Raw genomic sequence first — 16,440 nt, forward strand, 5'->3', positions numbered from 1 at the left:
GTCAAGACAGGCAGGGTCAAACACAGCAGACAGGGCAAAGCAGGCTAGGCAGAGACAAACCAGGTGAACAGGCAAGGGTCGAGGCAGGCAGCAAGAATCAGGAATCAATAGACAATCCAGGTCAGGGCAGGCAGCAGAGAATCAGAAACGATAAACAGTCCAAGGTCAATAACAGAAATCAAACACGGGAATAAACGCTCAGAAATGATGGCTAGGGCAGAATCAAGACTTCACACTGAATGTGTGTGTGGAAGTGGTTTATATGAGTGTGTGTAAATGAGGTGCAGGTGTGTAACGTAATCAGTCCCAGGTAAGCGGTATTATGGGAAATGGAGTTCAATGGGTAAAGTTAATATTCCGGGGATGGTTCCCTCCGGTGGTGAAGAGGAGGCGGTGCGGGAGCCTGCTCTGTAACCATGACCTCCCAAATGACACACATGGGGAACTTATATACACAAAGGACTAGTCCATTACACATACACACATACAACATCACTTAACACAATTAAAATAAATAAATTAATTAACTTCAGAAATATCAAGAAATGGGTCATAAACAAAGTAATTCACCCAAATCATTATAGTCAACAAAATATTAATAGAATTATAATATTGGATTAGCCCAACAGAACAAAATGGCGACAACTGACGCCAGTCGGTCCTTTATTGAACGGACCTCCGCCGGAGCGTTGCGTCCCAGACAGCGCCAAACCTCCGCTAAGCAACTTAAACTCAAAAGACATAAACGTTACCAATATACCAATAATAACTAGAAAGTGTGCACCCAAACTAGTAATGTATGGCATGAAACAAATTGAAAATAAAACAGTGAAAATGAACCAAATCTGTGTCTGTCATTATTATGAAATATGTATTTAGTGTGATCTGTAACCAAGGTATCTGCAACAAAAATTTAATCATGAAATACTACAAATAATGAGTAAACAACCCAGAAAGGACGACGCATGCATGCATGTGTGTTTTCAGTTACCGTCCTTTTGTGTGGCCACGTCATTGGCCATCACATTACTCCACCCCATTGAGGGCCAGGAGAGTCACAAGGAAGCTGAAACCGGTGTGTCTCGTGAACCGAAGCTCTCTGACAAACCTGCTTTATAAATAAACTTGCCTTGCCTTCAAGAGAAAGGACCCAGCTCAAAGACAGCATCTTGGAACCAGAGCATGTGAGCGGAGTGGAGCGGGAGCGAGCGGGGAGCGCGAGCGGGAGCGAGCGGGGAGCGCGAGCGGGCGGATCTTGGACAGAGCGCAGAGCGGCAATTTCAAAAGGACGGAGAGCGTCGCATTTCCCGCTCCGCTCACACCACGAGTCTGAAGCATGCTCAGTCAAGCCTGACCCTGAATCCATTTGTCTTGCACAGTCATCAACAGTAGACTATTTTCAGGCAAAACTCGGCTCAATAATGGAGTTCAAAAAGTAAAATGAGAATTCAGACAGGTGTAGCCTATCAATATAAGTCGCTCCGGAGTAGCCTATAAGGCGCATCAGTCAAAAAATGCGCCATGAAGAAGAAAAAACATAGGCCTAGCCTCGCACTGGACTATAAGTCACATTTATTTAGAAATTTATACAAAAAAAAAAAAAATGTTATGGACGGGACAGTTCTTCGTTACGGACGTGAGCGCTCTGAAAGCGGCATAAGACTGCTTTAAAACTTTCACTCAGACCTCAGACAGAAAGCACAAAGCCTGTCTTTAAATTTAATTTCGTTTTGTATTAATTGTATCTTAATTTTGATCAAGGTTTCATCAACCAATTGCCTCACACACCTGAGACATATATATAAAGCTTGAAATGTCTACTTTTAAACAGAACAATTCAAAACGAAAGAAAACAGACTGCTCTCCCGTATGAAATGTGCATTTCTCTCAGGCGCGTTCACTACTGCGAAGATCACGAGTCAGCATCTTTCCAGCCGACAGACATAAAAATTTTTTTAAATATCTTCTGCTATATTTTACATATTCATAATCATTTTGCCGGTTCGTTGTGACAGCTTTTAGGTGCCCTTACATGTTACGTGAACGCATCAGCACTGAAAACATAGAGATTTTTTTTCTTTTGGGGGCATTTTGTTTGTTCTCAGACTTTCTCATTTGCCTGCGCGATGTTAGAGGACGCTGTTAATAAAGTTGCGAGTAGGCCTACACATTGGATTCACGTTTATTATTATAGGATATTTAAAAAAATACCCCAGTTTTTATGCCAGTCGTATCATTTTAATCATTTTTGTTGTATTTATCCGCCACACACCTTGAAGGCCGGTCCGTGTCTGATATTGTCTGATTTTAAACCGGTCCGTGGCGCAAAAAAGGTTGGGGACCGCTACAAGTGCTATACATGTAGATTTTTTTCCTTTTTTGGAGCGAGCGGGGGGTGATTTGAGTGGAGCGCGAAGCAAACTGCGTTGAGCGCTGAGCGAAAATGAGCAGAGCGGCCTGATGTAGCTTTGAGCGGGGGAGCGGAGGGGTGAACAGTTCAGTGAGCGATGAGCGGAGATTCTCACCGCTCCACTGCGCTCACATGCTCTGCTTGGAACGCTACTTGCTGGAAGTGCCTTGGGAACTCATCCCAGAAGTGCTCTTTGGGTGACTTTCAAAAATATACTTTTAGGAAACAAATCCAAGGCACTTCTTCCAGTCCAAAAAAGTTAAAAAGCTTTTATTCACATCATGGCCATCACACTAGAAGCTTTTCCCCAGAACTGATTGATTTAGCCCTCAGCCCTTCTCTATTTAAAGTGTCATGTCATTGTATTTTTGTTATTATCTCCGCTGATTGATTATTACTGATGTGTGACTGTGTGATTGCTTTTTTTTGTGTGAAACCTTTTACGTTGTCAGAGTGATGATCCTCTTAAAGTTGAACTGTATTCTAGTAGTAGTAGTTTAGCTCTGCCGCATTTGGTTGCGTTGTGAGTATTTGCAGCACGTGTGTTGTCACACTGATGAAGATGTTTTCTTAATTTGCAGGTGTTTTTCATATTTGCATGCATTTTCTTCAGTTGCAGCACATTGAGCTCTCTTGGCCACCGTACTTTTAATGGACATGCAAATACTTACACGTTAAAACATTTATGTTTATGTATAGCCGAATTCTAAATATATATATATACGGCAATATAGAAATGCCGTGATTTTATGTATTTATTTTGATATTGGAGCAAATAGTATCACAAAATCTCCTGTTCGCCTAGGATGGCTTGATGGTGATAAATTATGGGATAATTAAAATATTTTTTGGGTGAACTAACCGTTTAAGCCTTACGTTCAAGAAAGCACCCAATTTGTGCAGTGAGAACTGACCATTTAATCTTGTATGCCACATTCTGTGTATAATAGTATATGTGCATTCATAGTAATACCAGGGGATGGTACTGTATGTTCCCTCCTGAAGAGTCTGGTTCCTCACTGATGGGTGTTTTAAGGCAGAATCTTCTGTAAAGCTACTTTGAAACAACATGGATTGAGAAAAACACTACATGTTTGAAAATGAACATCGACACTATTTAAACGCGTTAAATTCAAGGTCTAACGTGTTCACCTTTGTATTTTCAGTGGTTTTAGGGTCACAAACTCTGATGCATGATCTTTTTGGCTTGGTCAGCACAAACAGTGTTGAACTAAAACACAGTTGACATAATAGCAGATTTCAGACAGCTTGAAACTTCCTCTTGTGTCTGCATGGCATGTCAGGAAGTAAAAAGCAGAAGGGAGAGAGTAAGATTCATTTCCTTTCAGAAAGGTCCAAAAGAAAGCTTGTTTGCTATAACCATGAAGTGACTCTTCTCAAGGAAAACTCGTCACATCGGAGGCATGTCGAGGTAAGTGCTGCATTTTGCATAATACTCTGACACTTAAGTGATTTACAAAACAAGCAAATAATAATAGATTCTGTCAACCATCACAACATGTCTTACAATGTGCAATTAAGTTTTGCTATCTTTACTTATTAATACATGTATTAATCTATCTCTCACTCTCCACTACTCTAAATGTTTTTTTTTTTTTTAAGGAAATCATTATAATTATTGGTTACCTTAAATGTTAATATTGAAAGGTATATTTCTATTGAAAAAATCAGTCACACTTCATATTAGGAAAAAATGAAACTATGAAAACTATGAGGGAGAGCCGGGACAGGTGAAACACTTTTCAGATAAATGTCGTTTTCTAAGATAAGGTTACAGATAGATTTTTTTATTTTTTTGTGATTAACAACTCACATATGTGTTCTCTTAGTATCATGTGTTATTCGGTGCAAATATAGATTGATTTAAGTAAAATATGACTTTGAACGGGAGTTGTGCTTCAGGCAGGATGAAACATAACCGGTTAAATGGCAACTGTTCATCTAATGCTTGTTTTTGTGAACAATACCTGACAAGTAACCTATGTACATATTGTTACAAACATATTTAGTAATTTATTGTAATTTAAAGGGTCATATTAACCATTTTTGTTCTGTCGCCCAATAAACAATAGGTGATAAGCCTATGCGCATTTTGTAATCTTTCTAATGGGCTATTTTGACGAAGACAGACAAATCCGTTTACAATTCATGTTCTTACATTTCTTCCTTGAGTCATATTGAGTGTTTACTAGTTGAATAGCCTGTTATTATGAAGAAACTGAGGTCAACCAGAAGACCATGAATGAAATTTATTGAAGATTGGGCAATTGATGATCATTAAAGAGATAACATGTGTTGCGTAATTGAAAATGAATTTGCATGAAAAGAAACACAAGTCTAGGAACAGCATATGAATCTATGGACAGTATAGGCTATGACCAGGTTTAACTGTCGGGACGTCCCGACAGCGCCTCCTGTCATTTAAACCTCTTTTGCCCTTAAACAAACAACAAAAAAAGCTCTGATAATGCACACTTAAGGGTGTGTTGCAGTACTAATACACCTGCCGTATTATCATTACATGAACACATGAAACAATAAATACAGTCCATACTTGTCAGTCCAAAAAAAGAATTCACTCACCGCACTCAAAAACAGCTTTGCGGCTTTAACTCCAAAACGGCACGACGTAAAGAAGAAATGTTTTCGCGGGTCTGGTAGGCATTGCGTGCTGTACGTGCTGACGAAATTTGACGTACATGACGTGAGTGGTTTTCAAGGAAATCTCAGTGTTTCATCCGTCCCGCGTTTCAATCGTCCCGGCTCTCCTCTGCAATGTATTTATTGTTTTCCTCTGCAAACTGTGCTGCTATTGAGATGAGAAACGGGTTCGACAGGTTTAGAGGAATGAGTGGGTTACGGTGTAAGGGAAGATAGGAAGAACTATTACTATTCTACTATTCTATAACTATTACTACTATTAATCATTATATATGTCATTACAGAAATCTATTACAGCTGTAATTATGTGCAAGTATTTTATGGAGCTTATAATATGACAAAATGATTTGAATTTGAATTGTGTAAATTTGAATTATTTGCAAGTGTAATCTAACAAAATTACATTTTAGGTGGTAGTTTAAATAGTTCTGAATTAGATTTTTTTTAAACGAATATTGAACATTTGAAATTTAACAAATTGAAATGTTTTTATGGCTGAATTTTATAGACATGTATTTTGTAATGTAAAAAATACAGATTCAAGTTTTCAAGATGAAGAAATTTGGAACTTCAAATTCAGTTTTCTAAAATTCAAACTCAAAAATTCAGATCGTACAGAAAGTAGGTCACAGGTCATCCACAGGGAAGAGTAATACTGTAGGTCACAGGTCATCCACAGGGAAGAGTAATACTGTAGGTCACAGGTCATCCACATGGAAGAGTAATACTGTAGGTCACAGGTCATCCACAGGGAAGAGTAATACTGTAGGTCACAGGTCATCCACAGGGAAGAGTAATACTGTAGGTCACAGGTCATCCACATGGAAGAGTAATACTGTAGGTCACAGGTCATCCACAGGGAAGAGTAATACTGTAGGTCACAGGTCATCCACAGGGAAGAGTAATACTGTAGGTCACAGGTCATCCACATGGAAGAGTAATACTGTAGGTCACAGGTCATCCACAGGGAAGAGTAATACTGTAGGTCACAGGTCATCCACAGGGAAGAGTAATACTGTAGGTCACAGGTCATCCACAGGGAAGAGTAATACTGTAGGTCACAGGTCATCCACATGGAAGAGTAATACTGTAGGTCACAGGTCATCCACAGGGAAGAGTAATACTGTAGGTCACAGGTCATCCACATGGAAGAGTAATACTGTAGGTCACAGGTCATCCACAGGGAAGAGTAATACTGTAGGTCACAGGTCATCCACAGGGAAGAGTAAAGGATCTCAGATAAGTCGAACAGAGCATTCTGGCTGCACTGCAGTGGTTTTCTGCCGCAAACGCGGTGGTGGTTCAAGAGAATCCGTGTATCTTTCGTTCAGTCGTTTTTTAATTTAATATTAAGAGTAGAAAAATGAGAAAACAGCTTGAGTATTAGATTTCTAATATTCTAGTAATAATAGTCCACTGCAGCAGTTGCACGGAGCTTACAAAACTTAACGTGTGTATTGCAACTATAGGCTACATTTAATTTTCTCATCAAACAACTAGACTAACGAATGGCTCGGTACAACAGAAGAGCCTAAGGGCTTTCTCTCTGTGTAGACCAGCAGTTGCTCTGAATTTGCTATAACCTATAGCCTATTTTCCGGACTGTATAGGCTAAGTCACGTTTTATCATGAAACACGCTGTGATTTATTCCAAAGTGACTCAGGCATATATAATGCATTTAACGTTAAATAATCTAAATGTTGACTTTCAAAAGTAGGTGTGCCGAAAAGGCTATTCTCTGTATTTTGGTTCATTTTTGGTGAGCGCCAGAAAGATCTAAAGAGACCGAGACGCGCTAAAGCAGCGCATCATGTTGTTTTATTTATTTTTCAATGGCATGATATTTTGAATGTACACAAATTAAAATATACATTTACTGTTTCGAATGATGTCATATTATCTGTATGACTATTAATAACAGAGTATTAAGTTATTTCCCAGCAGTGGAACAAATCCAAGGGATGGCGCTCGCGCATCGCGCTCTCACACAACATACTGTAGTATCAGTTCTGGCGTTGCTTCATATCGCAGACTGCTCATTATCAAAATAAAACACAGTCAACCAAACATATAAAAAGTTATTCTGCCTAATTTAATTGGTCTGTTGTACAATATAAAGGACAAGCTGTGCCGCACACAGTCCTACATGTTATTCCAAACATTTCCCTTGCTGTGAAGACGCTGATTTAGCCTATACGTGTATATTGGGACTAGATATGTAGATATGTATAGATATGTATATGGTAGGCCTAACCATAATGTTTTATATTTGATCGCGATCGCGTTTGAATGTATCATATTTTTGATCGCGATCGTGTATAAAGATAATTCTATGATCTGTCATTTCTATTATACACTTATGAGTCAAGAAGAAAAAATACAAATAAATTGTGGCCTATGTTGCAGTTCTTTAATCACAAATATAATGGTGGTCTGCTATTCTAAATCTAGCTGGTGTGTGTTTTATGTGACAGGAATTACACACCCATGGAGCTCCCGACAGCGCTGGCAGAAGTCACGGACACTTACTCCAACCAGAGCGGCGGGAACCAGTCTCTGGAGGCCTGTTCACGCGAGGGCGCTCTGAAGACAACCGTGTTCCCTGTCCTCTACACCGTCCTCTTCATCCTGGGCTCGTCTCTCAACGGCCTGGCAGCGTGGGTGTTCCTCCGAATCCCCAGTAAATCTCACTTCATCATCTATCTGAAGAACATCGTCGTGGCTGATATCATCATGACCCTCACCTTCCCCTTTAAGATCCTCGCCGATGCAAACTTGGCAACTGTCGGCGTGCGTGTGTTTGTGTGCCGCGTCTCATCTGTGCTGTTCTACCTCACCATGTATATCAGCATCTTGTTCTTCGGCCTGATCAGCATCGATCGCTGCAGAAAGACCATGTGGCCCTTTGTCGGCACCAGCCGGAGACGCCTGCTCCACAGAAAGATCCTCTCGGCCGTCATATGGACCTCTCTGGTGGCTCTTGTGCTGCCCAACGTAATCCTGACGAGCCGTCTCAAAACTTCGGGCCGCATTAAATGCAGCGACCTCAAGACCGAGCTGGGACTGAAGTGGCATGAGGTGGTCAACCACGTGTGCCAGGTGATCTTCTGGGGGAACCTTGTAACCGTGATAATATGTTACACGCTCATCTCAAAAGAGCTCTACAAGTCGTACGCCCGCACACAAGCTCAACACGAGGCAATGCAAGGAGCGGATGTTCCCCACAGAACGCAGAAGAAGAACAGCATTCAAGCAAACGTGTTCCTGGTGTTGGCCGTGTTCTTCGTGTGCTTTGTTCCCTTCCACTTTGCCCGAGTGCCATACACTATTAGCCAGACACGAGGACAGATGTTCAACTGCCAGCAGAAGCTGTTTTTCTTCCAGCTGAAGGAGAGCACGCTGTGGCTTTCCTCCCTCAATTCAGTGCTGGATCCACTCATCTACTTCTTCCTCTGCAAGTCGTTCCGGACATCCCTGTTTAACACCCTGCGTCTGTCTCCCGGCCGCTGTAGGGATCTCGGGACAGACTCCACCAGCGCTCCTGTGGACAACACGCCGATATGATGGACAAACGCCCAGTGCTTCTCCTACTCTTCTGATTTGCACGCTGTAACAGCAGTATATGCTACATGATGAATCAAACCTTTTAACAGCATCTTTTAACAGCTTCCACTCTCTTTCAAGAACCTAATTACCTCAACCTTGATTCAAATCAAGAGGTTTCACATGTCATGATTGGCTAGCACGAGAAAGGGTGTCAAGATCTCTTGCCTCTTGCAGGTGTGATCTTGTTAAAAGCTTGTTGTGTTAAGATAAACATACATGTCCATCAATGTCATGTGCTAGGAGCAGAAGTACCTCTGATCCTTACTAATTTATAAAGGCGTGGGATGCATGGTATTTTGGTGAGTTGAATATTTGTTGTTCTGACAAACTTTTAGTGCCAGGCATCCAGACATGCAAAAGTAGGCTACTAACATTTTTCATGAAAATGAATCCAAGTATTGTGGATATCACACTATTACAGGTAATGTTTAAAGACATTACTGTAATGAAGACACAGATATGCATCAGTCATTTCCAACTCCAGTTCATTGTCAAGTCAATATTTGTCATGTATTTGTAATAAATAAATAAACTACTACTGTAAAAACAAAACCGTGACCATGGCAAAAAGCTGAGATTTATTGTAAACGCTTTGCAACCATTTGATTGTTGCAACACATCACTGTTTTTCTTCGTCTTGTGCTTCACAACGGGAGCAAAGTTGCTTCCCAAACTGTTGTTGCACACTTTAACATAACATGTAATGTTTTTAAGACCTAAACTAATAAAATGAATACCATATTTATACACCGGAACAAACGCACAAAAAAATACATCTCAAAATAAATCATGTATATTTTCTTTCAATCAAAATGGAAAAACACATTTTTCCTTTAGCCAGTTTTCACTAAGTAAAGCTAATCATAAAAACTGTATCTTTATACACACATAAATAACCTATTTATCAAACAAAAACGGTAAAATTTCATGTAGGACATCTATGACCACTTTGATTATTGGAGGCTAATTGGGAATCAAATAACTTATTTGTGTAATTTATTCAGAGAAAATGAAATGATAATAATTCTGTCATCATTTACTCTTCCAAACTTTTATGGATTTCTTTCTTCTCTGGAACACAAAAACAGATATTATGAAAAATGTCTCTCTGAAAATCAACAATCTTCAAAATATCTACAATTTTCACTTTCGGGTAGTTATTACAGGACGACTGCGCAGGAACTCCACTGTTATATTTCAATTATATTCACTGCATCTTCACCTCAGAACCGGAGTTTGTGAGTGATATGCCAGACATTGCCATCATGCACAAAATGTCCAATGCTAATGACTCAATAAAGCAGGGAATTGAGGGCAAATTTGGCTGGTGTGGAGAGAACGTGAAGAAGGTTTCCTGAGGTAAGTGGGACTGGAAAAGCTTTCCTCAAAGTCTTAAAGCTGCAGTTAAACCTTCAAAAAATGTTCAGAGAACCACATGTCAATTAATAAATGACACAAATTAATTGAATTGAAAATGTGAACAATGTCTACTCCACTTTCCTGCAATACTGCCAAGTTGTATTTATCTTTTATTGGTCACTCATCTTCATGTCCCCTGAACTCCCAGGTCATAACTCCCGAACTGTCCTATACAGCGCAATGTGAAACTGTGTGTGGTCTCCCGCAGTCATATGCAGTCAATAGAAATTCAATGGAGAAAAGTCTAGCCTGACTGCCTTTAAACGCAGCAGCGTGAATCTGCTTTAATCTACATCAACAGAATTCTGCAAATAATAAATTAATTGATAATAAAGTTTTTTATAATATTGGAGCACCTTTTTATAGCCTATTTAAGATATTTTAAGATGTTTTTAAAGACTCACGGGAACCATGTGTTCCTCTTTGGTGGAATGAGGTTGGCCAATCTCCAACCAATCTGCTGACACCATCAACGCCTCGTTCTGCAAGCGCTTACAGGAACTAATCCATAACCATGAACAAAGACACTTAGTTTGTTTATATTTGGCATTGTGTACTATAAATATTTTTGCTCATGATAAATTGCTTGAAATGTTCCTTGTTTGTAAGCTGCTTTTTATAAAAGCATAGTTAATAATTGTATGTCTTGTTGAAGATATCGCTTCTGAAGAAAAATACATCTTTCTCCACGATCATCAAAACTGAAGAATAAACTCGATTAAACGAACCAAGCAGAATCGACACATCCGATCAGGTTGGCTAGTTACGTTCACTTTCATTGATATTAAATAATAAGGCCTGTTACACAAAGCCTTTATTGACAGATGCCACGTTCCTCCTCCCTGTCTTGTCTGAATTCTCCGTTATGAAGCTGAAGTAATGCCATTCACTCGGGTTTCCTTCTACATGTTTGTTGCAGATAACTGCAAGTACACTTAATAAACCCCCATCACTGGCATTGCCACAATGTTCAACCAAAGAGTGACATGAACAATCATTTCTTCATCTTTTCCTGTATTATGCTCAAAAACTGAGTGCAAAAATGTTCAGAAATTCTTGTTTTATTAGTAAAATCTTATATTTTATAATTTTGTGTACATTGTACAGCAATGTTCAAATGGTAGATAATAGTAGCCTATGAGAAAGTTAAGTATGTCATTTCTGGAGAGTACTTTCAGTTTGTAAGTGAAATCAGGATGAATTTACCATGCTGAGTCTTGGTTTCGTTCAATAGGGAGTTTTTGCCAGCCGCTGTTGCGGTAAGTGCGCGAGCACATGAGGGGGTGTTGGGGGAGTGGAGGAGAGAGAAGCATGAAGAGGGAAGTCAGCTAGAGGAGAGATGTCCTAGACAACGACTAACATTAAAATTGTATATTCTTGAGAATTTTGATATGGCCGACACACGACCAAAGAGACGACGTTCCGATGAACAAATAACAAAGAAGAGGGAAAAGGAGAATGAAAACGAAGTCCCGAATTTACATCGGAAAAGCGTTGAAAAGGTGGCGAGAACTCTGCCGGCAGAAGGGCTTCCAATCCCACACTCAGGAGGCTCTGTTTCTGCTGGACAGGGGAAATCCAGTCTGGTTTTTCTAAATGGTTCATGACTGTTTCAGGAAGCACGGGAGGGAGGGGGAGGGGACGGGATGAGGATGAGGAGGAGGAGGAGGGGAGGGGACGGGAGGGGACGGGATGAGGAGGAGGAGGAGGGGAGGGGAGGGGACGGGATGAGGAGGAGGAGGGGAGGAGGAGGGGAGGAGGAGGAGGAGGAGGAGGGGAGGGGGAGGGGACGGGATGAGGAGGAGGAGGAGGGGAGGGGGAGGGGACGGGATGAGGAGGAGGAGGAGGAGGGGAGGGGACGGGATGAGGAGGAGGAGGAGGAGGGGAGGGGACGGGATGAGGAGGAGGAGGAGGAGGAGGAGGGGAGGGGGAGGGGACGGGATGAGGAGGAGGATGAGGAGGGGAGGGGGAGGGGACGGGATGAGGAGGAGGGAGGGTCGAGCTAGCCTCCGTTTTGTTTGACAATACTTCGCACGTCAACAAGAAGTGACGTTACCCAACATCGCTTAGAGCAGCTTTAAACTCAGTCCCCATAAACCAGAGGTGTGGACTCGAGTCATGTGACTTGGACTCGAGTCAGACTCGAGTCATGAATTTGATGACTTCAGACTCGACTAGACAAAATGTACAAAGACTTGCAACTCGACTTGGACTTTAACATCAATGACTCGTGACTTCACTTGGACTTGCGCCTTTTGACTCGAGAAGACTTGCTACTTCCCATGAAAACTGGGGGGAAAAATGTCCACATGGCCGCGCCGCTCTCAGTTTATCTGCATCTGTGAAAAAAATGTGCACCACCTGTATGCATGCAGCGAGCGCGCGCGCTGCCTGCACGACATCCAATCACTGTAGTCCCACGTTGTTTTGATTCGACAGCATCTAACGCCCGTTTCACATTCACACATACTCCGTTTGCAGTGCGTATGCGCCAGCGGGTGCATATTTTTTTCCGTACCCATGTTAACAGGTTAGAGCTTTCACACTGCACGCGGTTGCAGTCCGTCGATCCGTTCCAGGTGCGGTGCGTATACAGCAGTGCCGCGATCGTTTCCGCACCGAGTCTATTTCTGCTGTGCTGCACATGTGCTGCACGCGCTGAATTAAAGTGACAGCGCATGTTTCGTGGTCAACATGAACACAGATTGACCTAAAAATTTAGTAATTTCACCATAAATGCGATTAATTAAATAAAATGTAGTAATCTCACCATAATTGTATTTAATTAAATACTATTTTCACTTTAAGACCAGGGTAAAGCAAGGAAAACTACAATTTACCTCAACAAGGCGACATAATGAACAAATCTCGTCTCATTCGTGGAGGTGGAAAAACATGTTCCTTGTGACATGCAAGATTTATTGTATTAATTTAAATATAAAATAAAAGACATGAGAGTCGGCTGTTTTTTTATATAAGTAGCCTATGGTTAAATATTTGACCACTTGCTTTAGGAACTTCATATAAGTAGAAGTAATGCATTGAATAATAGGCCTACGTTGTTTAAATTGTGTTTAAACGTGCATACGTCTATTAAAGAGTGTATATGTGTACAAAGAGAATCGCAATGCTGAGACGTAAGACCGGGGTAGCCTAAATCAAGGGAAAATACATATTTCAACAAGGCAACATAACACTCGTCTCATTCGTGGAGGTGGAAAAACAAGTTCTTTGTGACATGCGAGATTTATTGTATAAAGATTTAAATTATGCAAAAGAAAGAGTATGAGTCTGCTGTTTTTGTCAATTTTAAGTTTTTATTTAAAATGTAGGCTATGCGATTTTAATATAAGTACATGGTTAAATATTTTACCACTTGTTTGAGCAACTTAATATAGGCTATAATTCTATAAGAGTAATGCATTAAATAATACGTTGTTTAAATTGTATTTACAGTAAACGTGAATACGTCTTTTAAAGAGTGTATACGTGTGTACAAAGAGAATCGCAATGCTGACACATTTTTTTTTTTTAAATAAAAGATGCTAATAACTTCTGGATTTGAAATACAAATAGTGAGTATGTATTTGTGGTACAGCTGCGGATCACGCACTGCAAACGCAGCATATGTGAAAGCACTATCGCGCGTGCTGGTCTTGCACCGCATATGCACTGCAACACACATTCCAATTATATTATCAGGTTGGTCCAGTTTTTCAGAAGTGATAATTTTGAGGAGTGAGGATTTTATTGATGACATGTTTAAAAAGGTTTAGGCTAAAACGACCCATGTCTATTTGAAAGTTAAACTGTTTTGCAATATGAGGTTAATACAATACAGGACTGAAGCTGCATGCTGTGCATTGTTCTAGTGCAATATGCTGTTGAAATACAAGCATTTTTTGTGAAAATAAAATTTTCTGTTTTTTACTGTATTTGATTATAAATCAAAGTATAAAAAGAGGTTTAAATAAATACAAATCTTACAGACGTACATGATTTGTATAAATTTTATTTCTGTGGTAAGAGGACTTGAAATGACTCGAAACTAAAATGGTAGGACTTTGGACTCGACTTGAGACTTGTTGGCTTTGACTTTTGACTCGACTCGGGACTTGCCTCATCTTTGACTCGACTTGACTCGGGACTCGAGGGCAAAGACTTGAGACTTACTTGTGACTTGCATAACAATGACTTTGTCCCACCTCTGCCATAAACTAACATTACAGTAGCACACTGTTCTTTATATACCACATGAGAATGTGTTATTACACAATGTACCATTCATTTCAACTAAATACTTGAGCTAGTCTCCAGTAATACAAAATAAACACTTTGAGTTCAATGAGTATAACAAACATTTATAACCAATTCTGTAATCATTCAACGGACCAAATAATTAGTAATAACTCTTTGATCCCCGAATATAAACGGCAGTCGCACAAAACACCAAAGTTCCTGCAGTAAACATCGCATTTTGTAAACTTTAAATACAATATCATAACAGTTGCATGGGATTTCAGTGTGCTTGGAGCATTTTGTTAAGCTTAATGCTAACATGTAAAACACCCAGGCCTGTAAATGAAACGCCATTTTGACAAGAGTTACCCACCTAACAGTGAAAGATGTGCTGTTGTTCACAACGGAGCCGCTCTTGTAATGATGATCTTTTCTCTGCGGCTCAGGGTTACCCGCACAGTCTCTCAATAGCACATCGTCTCCCCCTACTGTCCATTCAGGGCACTTCATGTCATCAGTCTAGCATTTATATTACTATTGAAGCAATATCATAAACACAATAAAATAATCAAATACATGAAAAAAAAAAAAAAAATCCTGTGACTATACAAACAGGGTGTCACGTTAAAATAAACAAACAGTTCAGTAATGTTAGAGATAAAACCCTGGGCATATGATACTTCTAATTTTATATCAGAAAGACACACACCTGAGCAAAAGTATGATATTTGCAGCAGTTTTGTTCTGGTTGTGACAGTTGTCTGAGCAGGCAAGAGCACAGATCTAAAGCTAGTGTGTTTTTATCACTGCTATGAAATTAAACCATTATTGAAACATCTCAATACAGCCAGCCTGATGTTATATTTTCATGTCTCATTGCCTTAATAAAATTAGTAACAAATATTTGTTATATTACGAATGTAAAATAATTATTGTCTCTGTAATAGGCCTACAATAAACCAGAGAGGCCACTGTAAAAAAAAAAATATATTTTTTTTTATTTATTTAATTTTATTTAAAGCTTTTCACATTTTTACAGAACACCCCCACCCCACCCCACCCCATGCCAGCAAATAAGTAACAAGTAAAATAAAAAAAAATTATAAATAAACAATAATGCTAAATGCCCATATATACATATGTATAACACACAGAAACATACAATATCCATACATACATATATACATATACACATTGCAAACATACACATACGTTAAAAGTAAAATACTTAAAAGAAAATGCCAATACCAATGTTTACCCAATTATGAAAAAAAATGCATTATTGCACCCTGCAAGATGCTATATAATCTACAGTACCACACCTATTAGAATATATGTCCAGTATGTTCAATTCCATGATCCCCTTCCAGAAATTCCATAAAGGACTTCCAAATCTGTAAGAATTTCCTGTCTGATCTTTTCCATATATAGTACACTACTAAACTCTGCAAGCCACATCTCAAATTTAGGTACAAACTCTTTGTTCCACGTCAACAAAACTGCCTTCTTCGCTATTGTCATCCCATATTGTATCGACTGGACTTGATTAAGGTTATAGGTCTCTAAAGAAGGGGCCCAGCCTAATATCGCAACAAGGGGATCATGAGGAAAATCAGTTTTAAGTACCTTTGAGTAAAAACAAAAGACCTCAGACCAGAATTTACATATTTTTGGGCAGTACCAGAATAAATGAGCCAATGTACCCTCATTAGACTTGCATTTAATACACAAAGGTGAGACATACAGAATGTAATTTTGTACGAGAGTAGTGCAGTCTATGCACAACTTTGTATTGTACCAGTTGAAAATTAGAACTGATGGAGCAAGATCTAACACCTCGGAGGGCCTCGGCCCAGGAGTCTTCTGAAATATCTCTTTAAATATTGTGTACGAGGAACTCTGGAGTCATTTAAGCATTCAACAAATTTAGAAACCAGACCCTTCATGTCAAGTTCAGAGGTCATACAATAATAAAGATGCAGGTATACTTGTAAATACCTGAAAAAATGAGAGGGGGGTAGTTCAAACTTTTGTCTGAGCTGGGCAAAAGAAGCAAATACATTGTTAATGTATAAATCACCTA

At 39.6% G+C, this 16,440-nt stretch overlaps 1 protein-coding gene across 1 annotated transcript; it reads left to right on the top strand.

Moving 5' to 3' along the window:
* Nucleotides 1-3,709: 3,709 nt before the first annotated feature.
* p2ry12 (purinergic receptor P2Y12) lies at nucleotides 3,710-9,462 on the top strand. The gene is made up of 2 exons (XM_084419026.1): nucleotides 3,710-3,842; nucleotides 7,568-9,462. The coding sequence occupies exons 1-2, from the start codon at nucleotides 3,835-3,837 to the stop codon at nucleotides 8,655-8,657; spliced, it is 1,098 nt and encodes a 365-aa protein (XP_084275152.1). The 5' UTR covers nucleotides 3,710-3,834; the 3' UTR covers nucleotides 8,658-9,462.
* The last annotated feature ends 6,978 nt before the right edge of the window (nucleotides 9,463-16,440 follow it).

This window comes from Rutilus rutilus (genome assembly GCF_951802725.1).
Source record: "Rutilus rutilus genome assembly, chromosome: 9".
NCBI lineage: Eukaryota > Metazoa > Chordata > Actinopteri > Cypriniformes > Leuciscidae > Rutilus > Rutilus rutilus.